The sequence below is a fragment of the Rhinopithecus bieti genome, unplaced genomic scaffold (assembly GCF_001698545.2).
Source record: "Rhinopithecus bieti isolate Rb0 unplaced genomic scaffold, ASM169854v2 scaffold_9420, whole genome shotgun sequence".
In the NCBI taxonomy this organism is placed as follows: Eukaryota; Metazoa; Chordata; class Mammalia; order Primates; family Cercopithecidae; genus Rhinopithecus; species Rhinopithecus bieti.
The window spans coordinates 512364-524519 of record NW_016806134.1 but is presented as its reverse complement, the minus strand read 5'-3'; the positions used below and the strand labels follow the sequence as shown (position 1 = coordinate 524519).

Sequence of the window (12156 nt, the reverse complement as noted above, 5' to 3'; positions counted from 1 at the left end):
TTCTCACTCATAAGTGGGAATTGAACAATGAGATCACTTGGACACAGGAAGGCAAACATCACACACCGGAGCCTGTTGTGGGGTGGGGGAGGGGAGAGGGATAGCATTAGGAGATATACCTAATGTAAATGACGAGTTAATGGGTGCAGCACACCAACATGGCACATGTATACATATGTAACAAACCTGCACGTTGTGCACATGTACCCTAGAACTTAAAGTATAATAAAAAACAAAACAAAAAACTGAGAGAGCATAAGGATGCTTTTCTGCCTTACAAGAAATTTTAAAGGGCGTTCTTGAAGGTGAAAAAAGAGCATGCTAATTGGTAAGATGAAGTTGTTAAAGTATAAAACTTACTAGTAAAAGAAAGTACAACATGATATTCAAACACTCTAATACTGTAATGGTGATGGGTAAATATAGCTAGCATGAAGGTTAAAAGGCAAAGGTACTAAGAACAACTGAAGCTACAAACTTTATTAAGAGATACAAATGATTGAAAGATGCAAAGTATGTGATCAAAGACAAAACATGGAAGGAGCAGAGTAAAATTTAGAGATTTTATATGTAATCAAAATTCAGTTTCTATCAATGCAAAATAACCTTTTATAATATATGTTATGCAAGCCTAAGGATAGCCACAAAGCAAAACCTCTAATACATACACAAAAGATTAAAAGAAAAAATCCTAAGCATACGGCTACAGAAAGTCATCAAACCATGAATAAAGCAAGCAAGAGAGAACAAAACAAAGAATTCAAAAACAACCAGAACAGAATTAACTAATTGTTATTATAAATCCTTACCTATCTAAAATTACTTTAAATAGAAATGGAATATATTCTATAATCAAAAGGCATAGCATGACTAAATAAAAATTAATATGCCGTTATAAACTGCTTACTTAACTGTAAGGTACATTCATAGATTGCAGTGAAGGCATGGAAAATCTATACAATAAAAACTAAAAGAGAACAGGGGTAGTTATACTCATTTCAGACAAAATAGACTTATGGGAAAAATTGCATAAGGGTACAAAGATGGTTATTATACAATGATAATGGGGTAAATTTGTCAAGATAATACAACTATTTTAAACCTATATATGCACTCAACATCAAAGCAACTAAATATATAAAGGAAACATTTAGCAATCTGAATGGAGATGTGGACTGCCACGTAGTAATAGTAGGGGATATTGATATTTTACTTTCAACATTGAGACAGATCATCCAGACAGAATATCAATAAGGAAACATTATACTTGAACAATAATTTATACCAAATAGATTGGACAGACATATAAAGAACATTCCACATAACAACAAAACGCATATTCTTCTCAAATGCACACAGAATATTCTCCATAATATATTATATGTTAGGCCACAAAACAAGTCTTATCAAATTCAAGAAGACAGAAATTATATCAAGTCACTTTTCTGACAACAAAGGTATGAAAGTAAAAATCAATAATAGGAAGAATTATGGAAAATTTTAAATTAGGTGAAAATTAGACAATATGCTCTGAAACATTAATAGGGTCAAAACATTTCAAATTGGCTCAAGCCTGTAATCCCAGCACTTTGGGAGGCCGAGACGGGCGGATCACGAGGTCAGGAGATCGAGACCATCCTGGCTAACACGGTGAAACCCCGTCTCTACTAAAAAATACAAAAAATTAGCCGGGCGAGATGGCGGGCGCCTGTAGTCCCAGCTACTCGGGAGGCTGAGGCAGGAGAATGGCGTGAACCCGGGAGGCGGAGCTTGTAGTGAGCTGAGATCCAGCCACTGCCCCCCACCCTGGGCGACAGAGCGAGACCCCGTCTAAAAAAAAAAAAAAAAAAAAATATTTTGAGAAAAGGAGAATGGAAACAAAACGTAACAAAATTATGGGATGCAGCAAAAGTAGTTATAAGATGTACGTTTTTAGGAATAATTGCCTACATCAAGAAAATGGAAATAATTCAAACAAACAATCTAGTAGTACACCTCAAAAAAGCAGAAAAACATGAACAAACTAGTCAATTCCAAAATTAGTAGAAGGATAGAAATCATAAAGATCAGAGTAAAAGTAAGTAAAATAGAATCCCCAAAGCAGTACAAAATATCAATGAAAACAATAGTTTTTTTAAGATAATCAAAAATTGACAAAGCTTTAACCAGAATAACTAAAAAAGAGAGAGATGGCTTAAAGAAACACACAATTGGAGATGAAAAAGGTGACATTACAACTGATATCAAAAAATATAAAGAATAATGAGAGACAATTATTAGCAATTATACACCAACAAATTGGATCATCTAGAAGAAATGAATACATTTCTAGACACAAACAGCCTACTAAGATTAATTCAGAGGAAATAGAAAGTCTGAACAGAGTAATCAAAAGGAAAGAGATTAAGTCAGTAATAAAATGTTTCCCATCAAAGAAAATCCAAGACCCGATGGCTTCATTGCTGAATTATAATATTTTAAAAGAGCTAATACCGACTCTTCTAAAACGACTCTAAAACTTTTAAGAGATCATTTTTCTAACTCATTGTAGTGGCCCAACATTACTCTGAAATCAAAACCAGACAAGGACACAACGTAAAAAGAAAACTACAGGCAAAATCCCCTGATGAACGTAGGTACAAAAACCCTCAACGTTATACTAGGAAAACAAATCCTACAGCACATTAAAAAAATAATTCACTATGATCAAGTGAGTTTAATCCAAGGAATGTAAAGGTGGTTTAACATAGGCAAATAAAGGTGATGCATCACATTAACAGAAAAGACAATAACCATACGATCATTTTAATAAAGCTATATAGAAGTGCTAAAACTACAAAACTTCAAGAAAAATCTGTAGAACATGTACACTTCACTGCACGTATATATTATTTGCTTCTTTAAGGACTCTAAACATATTGAAATGTCGATAGTAGATTCGTTTTGTATTGGTTGTCAATGCTTTCTGTTTTTCCTAGACTGGCAGACAGCGGTAAAAATATTGAAGCTAGTGAGGAAAGGAATGCCACAACTGGAGAGCAAAATACATGCCTCAAATGTGGGAAGACTGGAATAAACCCTACACTATTCAAGTGAAATTGTATGTGTCAATATGACTAACTTTTCAATATAGATAAACAATAAATTAATAGATAAATAGATGAGTAGGTAGATGAACAGATAGATGAATAGAGAGATAGATTAAATAAATTAATCAATGGAAATAGATATAGATACATACATAAATACACACATACACAAATAGATACATAGTAGTTATTGGCATAGACAGAGGTATAGGCACAGGAACATTTGTTGACAAGGAAAGGAATGAGAAACACTGGTCCTCCAACAGTAATTATGACATGAAGTGCCTGATTTGTGTGTGGGTGTGTGTGTGTGTTTTATACTAAACGTAACTAATTCACATGGCACAGTTAGTATTAGGAACAATGTTTTCATTAGTTTCTAAATTACCTGCCTTATTCAGGAGCATTTGTAATAATAAATAAAGTTTTTAAGACACACATACATAATACTCTTCCAAATGAGAAATAGAATACTTTTCTGAAAACAAAATAAGAGCTTACTTGAGCAGGTCACTTCTGGATCCCACCTTCCATTTATGCAGACTGCGTGTAGGCGTTCTCCTTTTCCTCTACATCTGTATGTTATGGTAGTATTATGATCGAATTCCTTCTTGTTTGTTAAATTTGCCTCAATTACAATTAATTTTGGTGATTTGCACTTCTTAAGTTGATCTGTTGCTATAAAATAAATATATTTTTATGAAAATTTAAATTATAAAATAAAACCAACTATCACATAAAATAGTTACAAAGTAAATAGTATTAGCATCATAAAATTATGAGTTATCATTATAAATTTCACCAACCAAGTTATTCCTGATTACATTGCATCAAAATGCTATTATGTAAAAATATAAGCCCTGCATTCTGTCACTGAAATGTTAGAGATATCTATCTTAAGACATTTTGTTCTTTGGGAAATACAAAATATTATTGGATATTTCATTGGATGAATAAGTACGACTGGACATTTAGGACTCTTAGAATTAGGATGCAGGAAAATTTAGGAAAAACTCAGTTTTAGAGAAAAGTGAATGAGGGTCCCCAAGATCCTCCCGGTTAGTCATCAAGGAGGCAAAATGATTTTAAAGATTGTAAATCTCAAGTCTCACTGTAAGTGAATCACCTTACCTTCTTGCTGATCAAGACATGAGACTTACAGTGTGAAGTCCATCAATGAGATTTACGTCCTGACTCAATCCCTGACTACCTCATGTCACTTAGCTATATCACTGACATAGAGGGCCTGTGGCCCACCAACCCTGCAGCACATTAACTTATGTTGGCTGATATGGAACAAACTGAAAAATTACTGCTTTTGGAAGCTTTAAGAGAGAAAAGAATCCTATGGGAGAGTAGTAAGTAGATATTTTGTCAACTTTGTTTCTTTGCTTTGCAGTGCCCAAAAGGAGTACCATATAACAATGATATTTTTATTTTATATAAAACAGTTATAATTTCTCAGTAATAGTACTCATATTTAATCATATGATAATTTTTTAAAGAGTCTTACTCTGTTGCCCAGGCTGGAATGCACAATAAAGCTCACTGCAATCTCGAACTCCTGGCCTTAAGCAATCATCCCTCCTCAGCCTCCTGAGTAGCTGGATTACAGGCATGCACTACCACACCTAACTAATTATACAAATTTTTTTTTATAGAGATGGGCTTTTGCTATATTGCCCACACTAGTCTCTAGCTCTTGGCCTCAAGCATTCTTCTTGCCTTGGCCTCCCAAAGTGTTGGGAGTATAGGTGTGAGCAACCACCCTGGCCTCACATGACAATTTTATAAGTGAAATGCTGCTTCACACTTTTAAATATAAACAATACTGATATCAGAGGCAGAAAGAGTCATAAAATTATATTGCTAACTTTATTTTTTCTCTCTAGACACATGTTGAATTATAAACAATATGAGAAAGATTGGTTTCATTATATTGAAGACTGGACATTTTAAGCCATATCTGTAAATTTCAAAAATTCAGTTGCTAATATTGTTTTTACAATACAAATATTAAACTTTATTAAATGTTGATTTAAGAAATGTATTCTCACCCACACACTGAGGAAGTTGGGTCCATACTCCATGAATACACGTAATTGATCTGTGCCCAATCATTGTAAATGATTCTGAGCAATTGAACTCCACCGAGTCTCCATAGTAATAAGGAGGGGAAGAAAGCTCGGAATAGCCATGTTCAAGTTCAGGTATATCTCCACAGGTACTCTCCTCCTCTATGTAAATTTTACAAAAAAAGTTTATTGTGAAAGCATGATTTATGTGCTTTAGATACAAAATACAAAAGTTTTGACAAGTTTAAATATTAATATTTTATACATTACCGATACACACTGGCAAAGTTGTCCACGCTCCATCAACACATTGAATTTTATTAGGTCCCTTCATTAGAAACTTAGGCTTGCAATAATATTCCACCACTTCACTGTGTCCATATTCTTCTTTCATTTTTACCTTAACATTCCCATTGAGGAGTTCAGGAGGTGGACCACACGACTCTACTTCCTCTATAGTAGAAATACTATGTAAATAATGGTTAAATTGTGTGTTTTACAATATAAAAATTCAGTAAAATGGAAAGACTTTCTTCTTTTATTCATGTATTCTTCATTATGTAACTTATTATAGCATTGTAAACAACCAAGAATGGTGTTCATATTGTATTACTTATACTAAATTGTCATATTGAAGGTATGATAAAAGGTTAAAATATGCTCAGACTTCCAGATATCTTAAAGATGCAAGAAAATCAATTAGCAAATGTGGTTATGAAAATCACGTTAATTTTTACATTTCGTGGAAACATTTTGTCATAACATTTTGGAAAAATATCATAACCGAGGCAAGCATTTGATCAACATACCTTAAGTTTTACTAATCAATACAAGCAATTGAATTGAATATAAGCTGCTTAAATATTGTTTAGACACACTCAGTGAAACTTAAGTTACAGCTCACACTATATAAAATGTCCAAAATGGATGTTGACATTTCAGGCAAAATGAAAATGAACAAAGAAATCCCTCCATTGTCAGCCATGCTATGGTTTAAATGTTTATCACTTCTAACCTCATGTTGAAACTTCATCCCAAATGTTTCAGGTGGGGCCTAATGGGAGATGTTTGTGTCATGGGTATGGATCTCTCATGAACAGATGAATGCCCCCACTCAGGGAGAGTTCTCACTCTATTAGTTCCTGCAAGAGCTGGTTCTTACAAAGAGCCTGTCACTGCCCTGCTCTCTCTCTTGCTTCCTCTCTCATCACCTGTTCTCTGGACACACTGGCTCCTCTTTCCCTTCTACCAGCATTCTGTGGCTCTCACTGAATACAGATGCCCAATCTTGAATTTTATAGTCATGAGAACAGTGAGCCAAATAAAACATTTTTATAAATCATCCAGCCTCAGTTATTCCTTTATGGAAACATAAACCTAAAGTAGACTAAGACTGACAACACCTGTGTGTCTAAGAACACTTCTAGTACATCGTTCAAGAAACAATGGAGATTAACTTAAGTAACTGAAGCTTAGGTATTCAGTACCCAATACATATCCTTCACAGGCAAATCTTTGACTTAATTCATTAGATTACAGACAATGGAAGCCCAAAATAAATTAAGAAAAAAAATTTGGTCTTCAAAGTTCTAATTCTTATTTCAGCAGTTGTAAGATAAGCATTCACCTTTACACGTTGGGAGATCAGGAGATAATCCAAAGTGGTAGCACTGAGTGGAATTAGGTCCAACTATTGTAAATCCTGGTTTGCAGGAGAATTTCAACACCTCTCCAACTTTATACTGGTCTTTCTTGGGATCAGGAACTAAGTGTACATCTATTTTAGGAAGTTCACATTCTCTTTCTGAAAAAAGGTAAAATAATTTCATGAGAATATACAATTAATCGTTGCCAAAGTAAATTTTACATGTGCCACAATAAAGCGAGGTTGATACTGGGTATACAGAGGGGCATCAGATAAATCCTTTTCCCTGTAAAGAATGCTACATATTATGTTTTATATACTGTCTAAATTGAAATGGAACTTTAAGACAAATGTTATGGTATTGAAATGTATCTGTTCTAAAAATTAATTTGTAAGTCCAACTTACTTACAATTAAATTAGTTTTAATCACTGATGTTTATGAAATTTAATATTTTTTTACTCAAAACATGAAATTACTCTCTCAGACTAATTTGGCCTGGCGCGGTGGCCAAGCCCTGTAATTCCCAGCAACTTTGGGAAGCCCGAGACGGGCCCGGAATCAATGCGAGGTCAGGAGATAAAGACCATCCCTGGCTAACATGGTGAAACCCCGTCTCTACTAACAAAGACAAAAAAACCCCCCTCTAGCTGGCGCGAGGTGGCGGGAAGCCTGTAGTCCCAGCTACTCGGGAGGCTGAGGCAGGAGAATGGCGTGAACCCGGGGGGGGAAGCTTGCAGTGAGCTGAGATCGCGGCCACTGCCCCTCCCAGCCTGAGCGACAGAGCGAGACTCCATATCAAAAAAAAAAAAAAAAAAAAAAAAAAAAAAAAAAAAAAAAAAAAGAGACCTAATTTACAATTTTAAAAGTGCATATGGACCAGAATTGGGGCTTTTTAAAAACAAGATGGCTGAGTAAGGAGTTTGGACGCCAGTTCTTCTCAGAAAGAAGAACCAAAGTTACAGGAAAATGTTCATAACTTGAAAAATATCAAAGAGAGGGTGCATGAGCGTCATAGAGGAATCATGGAGAAAAGCCAAAGCATGGAAAGAGATAGAAGCAAGAGCCTCAAAAGTTGACTAGGATCCTGTGGGACTTCATAGGCAGTCTAGATAGGAGTCTTTTGGACTCCCTGCAGCTCACCATGGGGATCCAAGCTGTCAGAGAGCTCTTCTGCCTTCATGAACCCACACACTGGTGTGAGTGGAGACCTGGGAACTTCTTGAGGGCATTACACCAAACTACTAGCTTGAACAGGGTCATTTGCCTTCTCCTTGGACCCAAGCTACAGTGGTAGGTTTCATGCTTGTAGTGCACTCATGTGGGGACTGTATCCTACACAGGAACCTCAGCCCGCCCTCTGATCCCATAACACCAGAGCCGCACAGACATCCCCTGGCAGCTGGTTGGATGTGGCAGTCCCCCATAGCTGGTTGGACCCAAGGGAGTTACAGCATTCTCAGTAGTTTAACCATCAGGGAGTGCTATTCCTAATGGAAACTGCAACAAAGGGACACCCCTTTTGACAAAGAAGACTGTAGCATTCACTTTCCCGTGTGCGAGAGCAACCTGCTTGTGGGCTGAAAATGACTACACCACTTCCAGCAGACCCACAGACGCGGTGTTTTCCTCTGCAAGGGAGGAGTACAGATCCATCTCAGGGGCCCAGTGGTCCCAGTGCTTGGGCGCAGATGTAGAGAGGGGGACATCTCCCCTCTGCCCAATTCTGAGGACATAGCTGTGGTCACTCGCAAAGGAGACTGGTGCAGACACACCAGAGGACAGACATTCTAGGTGTATTAAGGGTGGCTACATCTCCATTGGTGATGTGCCCAGTGAAGCCAGGCTTGCAAGAAAGACAAGCTAGGGATATCTCACCAGGGTCTTCCCCTGACACCCCTGTCAGGGCTGGTGCTTGTGCTCATCCTTGGAGCATCCAAGGGTGAGCTTAGTGGTTCAGATCCACCCCGTTTTGTCCCCAGCTCCTCAGACCATTGTACCTTTCATAGATCAGTCCATTCCCTGGGGCAACAGAGAGTTTCTCCCATAAACAATGACAAGCACAGGCACAGCTGCTTCTGCTGCAGCTGGCTCTTACCTGTCCACGCCACCTACTGTCCTGAATGTTAAACTGCACAGCCCAATGCAAAATGCTGACACTGGCGCATGATGCTGGAGAACGAGGTTAGTTTTCTGCGAAGTCTTCCATACCAGCCCTTCAGAAGGCAGTAAGCCTCGTCATGCACCCAGTACATAACTACTACAACCAGCAATTAAGAAAGCCATCACACAAAAATTATCTCTAACCAATGTACTCATACAGCGTCTTTACCATTGAAAGAACCGAGAACCTAAGCCAAATAACTCTATACAACATACATCATAGTCATATTCTCAAAGGGAAAAACAAATCCTATCTATTGGAAACTACAGTCAAAAATAAGAAGAGATAGTTCATCTGGATGAGAAAAAACCATTGAAACATTTCTGGAAGTATGATTTAAAACAGCGTATTACAACACTCCCAAAGGATCACACTAACTCTTCAGCAATAAGTCCTAACCAAAATACAATCTTTGAAATACCAGACAAAGAATTTAAAACATTTATTTTAAAGTAGCTAAATGGAGTCCAAGAGAAAGTTGAAAAGCAACACAAAGAAATTAGAAAAGAAACTCAGGATATGAATGAAAAATGTACTAAAATATATTTTAAAAAACAAATAGAACTTATGGTAATGAAAAATTCATTGAAGAATTACAATATATAGTTGAAAGATTTAATTACAGATTATATCAAGCAGAAAAACTTGCTCTCAGAGCTTGAAGACAAGTCTTTCAAATTAACCTTGTCAGACAAAAATAAAGAGCAAATAGCTTTTTTTTTAAATGAGCAAAGGTTTTGAGAAAAATGGCGTTCTAAAAGAAATGACACAACTTAAGAATTATAGGTATTCTTGAGGGAGAAGACAGAGCTAAAAGTTAGATAACCTTTCTGAGGACAATTTATCTCCTCTTGCCCTCTTGCTAGAGATATAGATGTCTGTATACTAGAGGCTCAGATAACACCAGGAAGTTACATTGTGAGATGAACTTCTACAAACATATAGTCATCAGGCTATCTAAAGTCAATGTGAACGGGAAAAATTATAGAATCAGTAAGAGAACACATCTAATCAACTGTAAAGGAAATCTCACAAGACTAACAGTGGACTTCTCAGCAGAAACTTTACAAGCCAGAAGAGATTGATGTCCTATTTTCAGAGTTCTTTTCAGAAAGATTATTTCATATTTCTTGAAAAAACACCTATTAGAGATATATTTTGTATTTTGCTAAACTAAGCTTCATAAATGAGGAATACATAAAATCTTTCCAAGACAAGCTAATACTAAGGGAATTCATCACCAGTAGAAATCCACTTTAGGAATTCACCCCACAATAAATGATCCAGGTTGTTCTGAACATGAAATCAGATGATCAATACTCACCATCATAGAGACATGCAAAAGTATAAAACTCACAGGTCTTATTAAATAATTACACAGTTGAGACTACAAAGCAGCTAGGTAACAACTAACATAATGACAAGAACAAAACCTCACATGACAATATTAACTTTTAATGTAAATAGGTTAAATGTTCCACTTAAAAGATACAGATTTGTGGGCCAAATTTAGAAAACAGAAACCAACCACAGGCTGCTCACAAGAAACCCACCTAACTGAGAGAAACTTATACAAACTCATGATAAATGTATGGAAACAGGTATTTTGAACAACAGAGACAAAAAGTGTTTGGTATAGTTATATTTATATATAAAAAAGACTTTAAATCAACAACAGAAAAAAAAGACAGTGAAGATCATTATATAATGATAAACGAAGCAAGAAGATATAATAATTCTAAATATATATGCATTCAAAACTTCAGCACCCAGATTCATAAAGGAAATGCTGCTAGAGCTAAGTGGAAAGATAAACAGCAATGTAATGAGGGCGAGCAACCTCCACACGCCCAATGACTGTACTAGCCAGATTTCCTGGAAAAAAAATAAACAAAGAAACCTTATACTTACATTGGACTCTAAAACAAATGGACTTTACAGGTATTTAAATGACATTCCACCCAGCAACCTCAGAATATATGTTCTTCACACCTGTGCATGGAACATTCTCCAAAATAGACCATATGCTAGGCTACAGCCACAAAGCAAGTTTCAAAAAACTTTAAAGCTTAGAAATAATATCAAGTATCTTATCAGAACATGGTGAAATATATATAGAAATTAATGTCATAAATAATTTTCAAAACTATCCATATACATGAAAATTAAATGACTTACTTCTGAGTGATTTTTGAGTCAGTGATAAAATTAAGATGGAAATTTAAAAAATTTAAAACAAATGAAATACAGACAGCATATGAAAACCTCTAGGATATGGCAAAAGCAGTGTTAATAGGAATGTTTACAGTGTGAAATGCCTGCATAAAAAGATAGAAAAGTCATAAATTAACCTAACCTTGCACCTAAAGAAACTTAGAGAAAACAGAACAACTAAATCCAAAACTAGCAAAAGAAAACAAATTAAAAAAATCATAGAAGAACTAAGTAAAATTGGGACCAGATAAACAATAGAAGATCAAAAAACATAAAATTAGTTTTCTGAGAAGATAAACAAGATTAATAGATCACTAGCAAGACTAATCGGGAGAAGAAGAAAAAAGGTTACAATAAACACAAGTACTTTACTTCTACACAAGTAGAAATAAAAAATAAAAACGTGGGGGAAGCGGAGCAAGATGGCCGAATAGGAACAGCTCCAGTCTCCAACTCCCAGCGCGAGCGACACAGAAGACCGGTGATTTCTGCATTTTCAACTGAGGTACTGGGTACATCTCACTAGGGAGTGCCAGATAATCGGTGCTGGTCAGCTGCTGCAGCCCGACCAGCGAGAGCTGAAGCAGGGCGAGGCATTGCCTCACCTGGGAAGTGCAAGGGGAATGAAATCCCTTTTCCTAGCCAGGGGAACTGAGACACACAACACCTGGAAAATCGGGTAACTCCCACCCCAATATTGCACTTTAAGCAAATGGGCACACCAGGAGAATATATCCCACACCTGGCCGGGAGGGTCCCACGCCCACGGAGCCGCTCTCATTGCTAACACAGCAGTCTGCCATCTAACTGCAAGGCAGCAGCGAGGCTGGGGGAGGGGTGCCCGCCATTGCTGAAGCTTAAGTAGGTAAACAAAGCTGCTGGGAAGCTCGAACTGGGTGGAGCTCACAGCACCTCCAGGAAACCTGCCTGTCTCTGTAGACTCCACCTCTGGGGACAGGGCACAGCTAAA

At 36.6% G+C, this 12156-nt stretch overlaps 1 protein-coding gene across 1 annotated transcript in view; it reads right to left on the bottom strand.

The window, feature by feature from the left end:
• The window catches only part of CFH (complement factor H), a 112337-nt gene that overhangs the window by 18890 nt on the left and 81291 nt on the right, over positions 1–12156 (bottom strand). The window contains exons 12-15 of the mRNA XM_017874831.1: positions 6792–6968; positions 5435–5617; positions 5147–5326; positions 3591–3767 (exon numbers count right to left, since the gene is read on the bottom strand). Of these exons, the coding sequence (XP_017730320.1) occupies positions 3591–3767; positions 5147–5326; positions 5435–5617; positions 6792–6968 (717 nt within the window). The remainder of the gene's footprint in view (positions 1–3590; positions 3768–5146; positions 5327–5434; positions 5618–6791; positions 6969–12156) is intronic.